At 41.8% G+C, this 9,936-nt stretch overlaps 1 protein-coding gene across 1 annotated transcript in view; it reads right to left on the bottom strand.

Moving 5' to 3' along the window:
• Nucleotides 1–4,199: 4,199 nt before the first annotated feature.
• LOC121936682 (transmembrane 9 superfamily member 2-like) overlaps nt 4,200–9,936 on the bottom strand; it is a 43,420-nt gene continuing 37,683 nt past the window's right edge. Inside the window, exon 17 of the mRNA XM_042479145.1 lies at nt 4,200–4,824. Coding sequence (XP_042335079.1) covers nt 4,757–4,824 — 68 coding nt within the window. The 3' untranslated portion in view covers nt 4,200–4,756. The remainder of the gene's footprint in view (nt 4,825–9,936) is intronic.

The following is a 9,936-nucleotide window of genomic DNA, read 5'->3' as shown; positions in this document are numbered from 1 at the left end:
CCTTGGCCTAGAGTTAACAGATGCAAGAGGAGCAGTGTGAGGCACCCATGTGTGTGTGTGTGTGTGTGTGTGTGTGTGTGTGTGTGTGTGTGTGTGTGTGTGTGTTTAAGTGATGCAATTAGTTTAATCCCAAGTTAAACTGTTTAAATGCTAGCCTATTTGGAACAAATAAATAAATAATGCACACCGCACATGAACATAGATATATGTCAGCACGGACACATATGTGCTTTCCTCATGGGGATAATCCTACATTGTTGTTATTGTTGTTGTGTGCCTTCAAGTCATTTCTGACTTATGGCCACCCTAAGGCGAACCTATCATGGAGTTTTCTTGGCAAGATTTGTTCAGAGGTTTGCCATTGATTCTCCTCGTGGCTGAGAGAGCATGACTTGCCCATGGTCACCCAGTGGGTTGACTTTGTGTGTGTGTCTTGTGTGCCTTGTAAAGGCTGAAATGTCTCTTGTGGACATCCAAAATTCTGCCGTGAAACCCACTGGGTGATCTTGGGCAAGTCACTCTCTCTCAGCCTCAGAGGATGGCAATGGCAAAACCCTTCCAAAGAAACCTGCCAAGAAAACCCCATGATAGGTTCACCTTAGAGTTGCCACAAGTCGGAAATGACTTGACAAGGAATCCCCACTCGACCCTGCAAACCCACTGGCTGACTATGCACAAGTCACACTCTCTCTGCCATGATAAAAATCCATGATAGGGGCGCCATAAGTCAGTAATGACACCAAGGCACACAACAACCACATTTGCACATTACAGGGAAAAAATGTCAATCTTCCACATTAGACAGCTTGAGAAATACTGCTCTGTAACATTTTATTTCTGCCTCTTTCCCCTTTCCTGCGTTGCTTCCTTTTATTTATATTACTTACACAGACGCAGATGGATATGAAAGCTGGAACACTGGAGGAAGGGCCGGGAGCAGAATGAGACGCTTATTCACAAATAAAAGAAATTGCCCGTAATTTGTGGCATCTCTTTTGCTATTACTGGAACATTTGCATTTGAATGGGGGCTCTTTTTTTTGTGCCTCCACAATCCAGCTTCACCTTGATCCCGCACTATAATCACCCTCCTGCGTTTATGAAATCACAGCAGGCTGCCACAGAAATTATGTCACATATTCAGCTTTACTGCAGGTGAAATGGGGAGCCAAATTGTGCAAGCGTCTGCCGATGCGTCTCCCTTTTTGGCTCGAGAAAGAATTAGCCATTTTTAACAAGCTCCAGTTTAACAAAGGTATTTTTCCAGTTATTTCGTAAAGGGATGCTAAGAGCGGAGATCATCTCCTACCACAAGGGAGGATACATACGCATCCTAAATATTGAAACGATGCTCATTTCCATAACATCAGACCATGAAGGGCCTCAAATAGAGTTGGTGGTACAGTCAGCCCTCCATATCCACGGATTTTTTTTATCCACAGATTCAAGCATCCACGGCTTGAAAATAGTCCAAAAAAGTATAAATTCCAAATAGCAAACCTTGATTTTCCATTTTATATAAGGGATACCATTTTACTATGCCTTTGTTTTTAATGGGACCTGAGCATCCACAGATTTTGTTATCTATGGGGGATCCTGGAACCAAACCTTAGCAGATAGTAAGGGCCCACTGTACAGCAAACTCACTCTTCTCTTGAGCAGAGAAGACTCAAGACCTTGTAAACCTTCAAATCCCAGGATTCCATAGCAATTAAAAGTGGAATCAAACTGCATTATTTCTACAGCATAGATGCAGCCTTGGACAGCTCCCTTAAAATTTGGACTAGAACTGAGGATTGGATTCAAGACCGTGGCTGACATGGAAGCCACTGAATTATGGTTTCGTCTCTTTTCGCATCTCCTACAATAAGACTGTTCGACCTCTTAACGCTGTAAATTTTTGTATGATTTTAAATTGTATTTTGTAAAAATTGTGAGCCACTTTGAGTTCCAATTTTGGGGGAAAAGCAGGGTAGCAATAACAATACTTCTTAATGCTGGTTCCTTAGGCTTCCACGCTGTCATATTTGATTCTTGGCTGGGCAAAAAGTGTGGCTTCTATCCCTCTTTATAGCTACTAGGTAGGCAAGAGGTGGCAGTGTACCCTTTGCCCTTACTAGGTCAGTTTCCATTACCTTGAGATTACTGCCCCTTTGAAAGTGGGGGGAAATCGACTTTTCCCTTGTACAAAATTGTTCAGCAAATTAACCTTTGGGTTTCTCTTTTTATCCGCCCACCCTTTGCTTTTTCAAAAAGGTAAATTTTGCTCCATTTGCCCCCCTCTGCAATTGGTATCAGAAGCAAAGAGATGGTGTGTTTACCCATTTGCGTGGGTGCCCTTGGGTGACAGTGACACTGAGATTTCTGGGGAAAACAACATTACCAATAAACGACCAGTTTTGCTCCAGTACTGTCATTTTCTGCAATTTGACTGTAAGGTGAGCTTTTCTTCTGCTTCTTTCCAGAAGACCTTACAATTTCAGCAGAGGCTCTCGCTCTGTACATTTTATTTGCCTGACAGTCGGTGCTCAAATAAGAAGAAAGGGAGCATGCCCTCAATGTTATCTCTCACCCATGCAGTCTCCAGGCATTTTGACAACGGGCTCCAAAGCCTTTCCATATATTACGATGCCTGTCAACAAACAGCACAGGAGGGTGAAGTAAAAGCAAACACGAAAATATGGCCAACATGTACAACTGATTAATCTGACTTTTTATGGCAAGCAAGCATCACCCAGGGGCCCTTCCCCAGCCGCTAGTGCTATAAATCTGGGTTTTCAATGCTGCAAGTCAGACGTCCAAGTGTTTTTCCTCGAATTGCAAACAGACAATAAATTATCTTGGCTACTACAGGCGCTCACGCCAACTATAAAATCCCAACTCTGGCTCTGTCATGGAAGAAAAGCAGCCCTTCCTGTCTGTATGATGCAAAAGATGGAAAGGTTTCAAATGGTGGTATCTTCTAGCTTACTTTGGGAACTTGGGGGAGACCGATGTCCGCCAGCTTTGGTACCAATGAGATGGATGGACACACAGTCCAACTGTTTGCAGCCACCTCCTGCTTTTGTAATTAGGAAATACAAGGATTGCATCCAACACTTGGCGTTGGTGCAATTTTTCATTTAATAGGGACTTATTCCCTACACCAAAATGGCTCAAACGACAGGAAAGGAAGGAAGGTCCCTCGACAAACGAAACACTGCCTAACAACCATAGGGAGGGAAAACTACAAACTAATAATCAAGCATTTAGATGCCAGACACAGATGCTGGTGAAACGTAAGGAATAAAACCTTCTAGAACATGGCCACATAGCCCGAAAAACACAAAAAACCATGGATGCCAGCCATGAAAGTCTTCGACTTCACAAATCAAACAAGTGTTAATAAGACAATAAAATAACACTGCCAGGAGCGTAAGGGACATGTGATCACCTGCGATCCTTCAAGTATTGACTTTTATTGCTTCTTTTGCGAGGTGTATCCATAAGAGTCTGGCATATTCCATCTGTGACCATTGGGACTATTACGGAAAACTTCATTCTCATTGACAATGACTCACAAAAAGCTCCAGATTCCTGTAATAGTATTAGCAGTAGTAATACAGCCTGAGTCTTCCTTATCCGAAATGCTTGGGACCAGAAGTGCTTTGGATTTTGGCATACCTGCATATACTTAATGAGGTAATCTAATCATATGAAACCATATGAAACCACCAGTGCAACATGGGATAAAGCACTTCCTGATGCTTTAATGATCATACATTACTACAAAAAAATTTGGGTTGATGATGACAATGATTTTGGTTATGAGTTGAATTACTGTTTGAGTAGCAGTACTTAAAAGTCCTTGATACTTATTCTACATCAAGTTCTATGGGAAACGGACCCAACCAACAATTCCTTCTCAGCACCCAAGATTAAAATCAGATTATAAATATGCTTTCTAGAACAAAACATACTGATACCTGAAGTCTTTGTTGGGTAGGCACCTAAAACATTCAACAGATCGGGTCCAAAATTTTACTTCTTTTGTTTCTGTCTGTTTTGGTCTCATCAGATAACACACCAGGTCTAGTGACTCTGTTTACTAAGCATGTGGATTTATATAGTGGAACAAGCAGACAGACAATTCAAATCTTATTATGTAGCTTTGGAAACACAAACAAGCTCGACAACTGATATAGTAACACACCAACCTGCTGGAATTGTACAGTTTTATTTAAAACGAAGAAGTCGATGGGAGGTTTTTCTTCCCCAGAACTCTGCACTTAACATTAAATGCTTGTACATTTGTATGATGACCAACTACCTGCAAAGGAGAGGCAGATTATTATGTACAATTGTACTTATTTTTAAAAGTTAAAAAAGGTCACTTTTCTTTTTTACACAAGATTTTACCAGCCCTATCCCATGACAGAATAATCAAGTAATTCTTGGGGGCAGGGAGTCAGAAGGAATTTTAGCAGTGGGGAAAAGGGAATATAATGCTCATCTTTGTGGTTTTGAACTGGTTTTATTCTTTGAGCTTCAAATAATAAAGCAAAACAAAAATGAATGTGGCATTTGTAGAAAGCAATTCAAGTCACGTTCTTCAGAATTGTCCATATTCCATCGGTCCCATTCCAACTCTGCATGGTCTCAACTTTTTTCAAGATGTAACGTCCATCCTTGGTATATGATTAAAAATATATATTTTTATATATATATTTATACTCCAGCAACCATAGGGATATGTTCAAGAGCAATGTGGAAAGTCTTCAGTCCACTTTCACGACGCTATATATCTTACTGACGAACCAGAAACAGGCAAAGAATCCAATTGTTCCTAAAGACCAAGGAAAAAATGCAAAAGAAAATAGGTTAAAACCTGGACACCTTCCAACATGGTCTTAGAATGCAAATGGGACCTTTCTACTGCACTAGATGATGATGATGATGATGATGATGATGATGATGATGATGATGATTTTCTTATATTCTGCCTTTCTCCCAATATAGGGACTCAAGTTCTGTTATCAGCCTAGAAACTCTGCACTATTAAGCTTAAAGCCAGAATTACAATGATGCTAAACTGCTTGAAACCAAAAGTCTTCCTGCATACTCTCCATACATTCAGAGCACATTTTGGGGTGCAGGAGGGGGAGAACCAAATTCCTGGCTCTGTACTTCCACAACACATGCTCCACCATAATGCAAGGCTGTCTACAAAGGGGCATCTATGTCAGCGCTTGGAGAACTTATTTTTCTCAGACTGCTGTTCTCAGAATCCCCCAGCCAGCAGGAACAAAGCCTTACAGGGTTTTTTCTTGGCAAGATTTGTTCAGAGGAAGTTTGCCATTACCTTCCTCTGAGGCTGAGAGTGTGTGACATGCCCAAAGTTACCCAGTGAGTTTCCATAGCCAAGTAAAGCTTTGAACCCTGGTCTCCAGAGTCCTAGTCCAACACTGAAACCATTACACCAGAAAAGTTACAGTCCTGCGATTCTGGAAGGGCTGCTATAACAGCCTTGGGAGACCACATGCTGGTCCAGGGTTGGATCTACCCCACCTACTGTGTATACTTTCTGCAGACAATCCATTGTTCCCATGAAGGAATATATATAAACACTCACACACATGTATGTACTGGGTATAGACGTTTGCACCATGCATATGTATAGCTGAAATGCATGAAGAAGGGACAAGCATTTACTAGGAAGCCAATATAATGAGCTTGATTATACTGTTGGAGAGGGTGGGGAGCGAAAGATTTTTCTTTCATATGCAAGCATTCAGTCCATTTTCAAACCATGTTCTGGGGGAAGCCTGGAATTCCTTAGAAGCTTATCAGGGATTCCTCAATGAGAAGATTAGCAAAAGCAGACAAGTTCCCCCAATAGCTCACTATTAATCTCCTCCTGCCATGGAAGGCAGATTCTGCCAAGTTCTATTGCTGTGGAAGGTCTCTGGGAACAGGTTTGCTCTGGGTTCTTCATTTCCATTTCCTAACCCAGATGCCAAATGATCAAAATATTTTACAGGTTGAGTATCCCTTATCTGAAAATCCAACACATTCCAAAACTGTCCACATGGGTGGCTGAGATAGTGACTTACTGATGACTCAATGTACACAAACTTTGTTTCATGCACTATATTATTAAAAAATAGTGTATAACACTACCTTCAGACTATGTATATAAGGTACGGTATATAGGAAATATAAATGAATTTTGTGTTTAGACTTGGGTCCCCATCTTCAAGATATCTCATTATGTACGTGTAAGTATTCCAAAATTTGAAAAAAGTTCAAAACACTTCTGGTCCCAAGCAGCATTTCAGATAAGGGATACTCAACCTGTATTTACTCTAGACAGTCAATGGTTGCTATCATACACATCCCTCAAGGTTAGGCCAGGTTTAGCAGCCACTACATGGTGTAGTGGTTTGAGTGTTGGGACTATGATTCTGGAGATCAGGGTTCGATTCCCTGCTTGAGCATTTCCACTGGGTTTGGGAAAGTCACACTCTTAGCCTCAGAGGATAGCAATGGCAAACCCCCTCTGAAGAAACATGCTAAAAAATCCTATGATAGGTTCGCCTTAGGGTCACCATAAGTCAAAAATTACTTGGAGGCACACAGCAACAGACTGACAAAACAGATCTCCGTTGCAGGAATAAGTAGACTGGGAGTTTCCCACCCCAGCCCCTATCTTCTTCCACACCATACACCTGGCTTGCTCTTCCAGTCCCTTACACTTGCCACTTCTCTTTTTCTAGTTAAGACCTTTTTTTCCCACAGCCTGCTATTATGTGCTGCAGATTACCCTCTTCGTCCGGGTTTCCAGCTATCATCCTCTCAAACAGTGGGGGGACAGCAGATTTACTGCGCTTGATAGGAGATCATACGCCAGCCACAAAAGGAATTTAATTCCTTTATGGGCTTGACATCTCAAAGTCTTTCCACTTTGTGGTCGAGTCTCACTCCTCCCCACTGGCGCTGCTGCGACCTCCGTGGCCTCCCGAGTCTCACATTTGGAAATCTCACTTCTAATTTCCCAAGGATCCTACTTATGTCTATCTACATCTCTGCCCCCCCCACCTCCAGGCACTTTCTCTATAGGGAGTCAAGAAAGAAAGAAAGAAAGAAAGAAAGAAAGAAAGAAAGAAAGAAGCTTCCAACGCCTAGACTCTAGAAACCAAATTTTGGGGTGCCTTTGACAGGCTGAACAAATATTGTGGATTCCTAAACACTGCTGTCAGATCTCTAGGCACTGAAATAAATGAAAGCACCCCAGGTTTTTTCCGTCTCTAAGCAGAGCTGCATGTTAATTCTTCAAAAGTTTCTCGGGCAATGCCGATCGGCACAATACATTCCCATTTAAAGCGAAAAGTGTCCAATCAGCGAAGGTTTCTGAAAAGAAAAACATAGGAAGGCAAGAGATATCTTGCAAAGGGAGGAGGGGAAGTATAAAACAGGAGTATATAAAACAGACTCCTTTGGGCTGATCCTTACTTGCCCACCCCTTCTCATTTTCCTGAAGTATGAGAACTGCTGCTTCTAAAAGTCTTCTGAAGCAATGTTTCTCCTCTAGAGCAAGGTGTCCCCCTCCAACAATGTGTTTTAACAACAATATAATTCTGTGCCCCCCCCCACCCACCCAAGCAGAAGTGTTTTGTTTTTTTGCAAACTAGAGTGACCTTCTGGTTATTTCTGGGTTCAAAGAGAGAGGATGGCACAGCCACCCCCAAAATGCCAAGAGGCTGGGAATATGCCACGTACACACCTACAAAAGTGTATGGCTTAGAACTTCTGAAAGATGAAGCTATATCTCTACACACCTAATGCAAATATTATGCTAAAATCATATAGGAAACAAGCAGTAATTCCAAAAAATTGGGAAGTAACTTTAAGGCTCAAGAAAAGCAATAGGATTGCTGCTTGCTTTCACTCTAGATAGTAGGTAGCTGTGTTGAGGATACAATACACTGGTTCTAGAAGTCTTCATTTCTACCTCCAACAATATCTACTAGCAGCCTATCCTTGGCATGGGCACACCACATCTCAACAAAAGTGCTGAAAATTTAAGATGCATGTAGGAGTCCAAACAAGTGCAAAGCACCCAGACCTTTTCAAATATAATGATAAAACCAACATTTTGATGTGTAGTTTGAACCAGAGGTTCAGAAAGTTGCTTTTTGGACCACAAATGTCAGAGACCACACTGTCTGGGGGATTCTCGGAGTCCAAAAGTTTCCCACATTCTGTGGTGAGATCAAAACCAGCACAGCTAGTTCAGCCTCCGTCATGTGTTGTGGTCAGAATTCCACTGTTGCAGAACTATAACAAACCAAGGTCTCCTTCAACCAAACCACACATCAGAGATTTAGTGATAACGGTAGTAACTGAAAGGAAACTCAATAGGGCCGTTGAACTATCAGAGCTCAGTAGTCCACATTGATGCTAAAGCCTGTGATCAATCAGCACAAGGGAAAGAAATAACTGGAAACATCAGTAAGGCCCAATCTGTCATTCTTTGCTCTCACCTCTCAATGCAGCTAGCTTTTGTGAATGCTGCAAATGAAACTCTCCTGCTAGAAATGGATGGATTTCTAATCCATCTATTTCTAACCTCTATATTATACCTAACATAAAAGGGTCCAAGTGCTGAGGCCATGTTTCACAGTTAACAGCAGCTGTGACAAGGAGCAAACAAAACTGTTTCCACTATATAAAAAAAAGTTCCCATTTCAAACATACAAAAAAGAAACATAAAACAGCCTTCTAAAAGCTGCTCAAATCCCATCTAGGTGGCTGTAATAAGGGCTCTCATCCTAAAGGTTGCAGATTGATGTAGATCTCAGAAATCAAGGAGGCACAGTTTAACAGCTATCACAGGGGAGAGGTGGGGAGAGGGACCCATGATGTTGTTACTGCACTCCCTCCCCCAACTACTAAGTCTGAAGAGATGCCTCTTATCAATAAGAACCGCCTTTGAAGGCAGAACATGATCGACCTGGATGGGTGAGGGGGGGAACAATCTCAAAGCCATGTTTACATTGAGATATGGTTTCCTTTGAAGTGCTGGGTAGTACAACTTACATCAGGATTTCTCAAAGGTAAGGAACTAGGATGCACAGGCCACTGGTCTTACCAATCAGGTAAATTCTGCTTTTCTATTTAAAGAAGAGGAGTAGAACTCCATAAGATTTGATTTAAACTTGGTTAACCACCTCATTCTCCCTCTGGAATCCACTGAGATCCTTTTTTGCAGCAGGACACAATCTCAAATCGATATCCTGGTGCATCAAATAAGGGGTTTGGTAATTTACTTGGGTGGTAAACAGCAGTGCCTTACATGGACTGGCCTGAATGAAGAGAACCAGCCATTTCCAAATGATGTATTTATAAGAACCACTTCTCTAATTAAAGCCAGCCTTGAAAGACACGCACACATCTGGTAGCAGATTCTCTCCCTGGTAATCTCATTTGGATTACATCCCTATCCCCTTCCCCTTTTTATTGCATTATAGACATCACTCTGACAAATGTCTGAAACAGCCTGTTGTGTGGAATGCCCTTTCTTCCCAAAAGGACACAGCATTACAGCAGTCCCAGACACAGCATTTCACAAGCCACAACTTCAGCTGCCAGTACCTGATGCTCCAAGCCCACATCACAAGAATAAATGTTAGCAAAGAGCACAAAACGGCAGATTTGCCAGATCAAGTCTATCTGAACAAGTTTGACCAAACATGTAAACCTCTACAACACAAAGGTCTGCATGATGCTTATATCCCAGTTACATGGAGAGCAGAGTCATGTCTCCCTATGATCTGAACACCATATGAGCATAAGGAGTTTTAAAATTATTATTTGTGGGGGTGGAGAGTTTCAAGCCTTCAATTCCACATCTCCAGAAATCTAGTCCAGCAATGGATACCTTGCCAGGCTGCATTGA

This window comes from Sceloporus undulatus, chromosome 7 (assembly GCF_019175285.1).
Source record: "Sceloporus undulatus isolate JIND9_A2432 ecotype Alabama chromosome 7, SceUnd_v1.1, whole genome shotgun sequence".
Taxonomy (NCBI): domain Eukaryota; kingdom Metazoa; phylum Chordata; class Lepidosauria; order Squamata; family Phrynosomatidae; genus Sceloporus; species Sceloporus undulatus.
The sequence above is the reverse complement of the archived record's forward strand: the minus strand, read 5'-3'. Positions and strand labels throughout refer to the sequence as shown.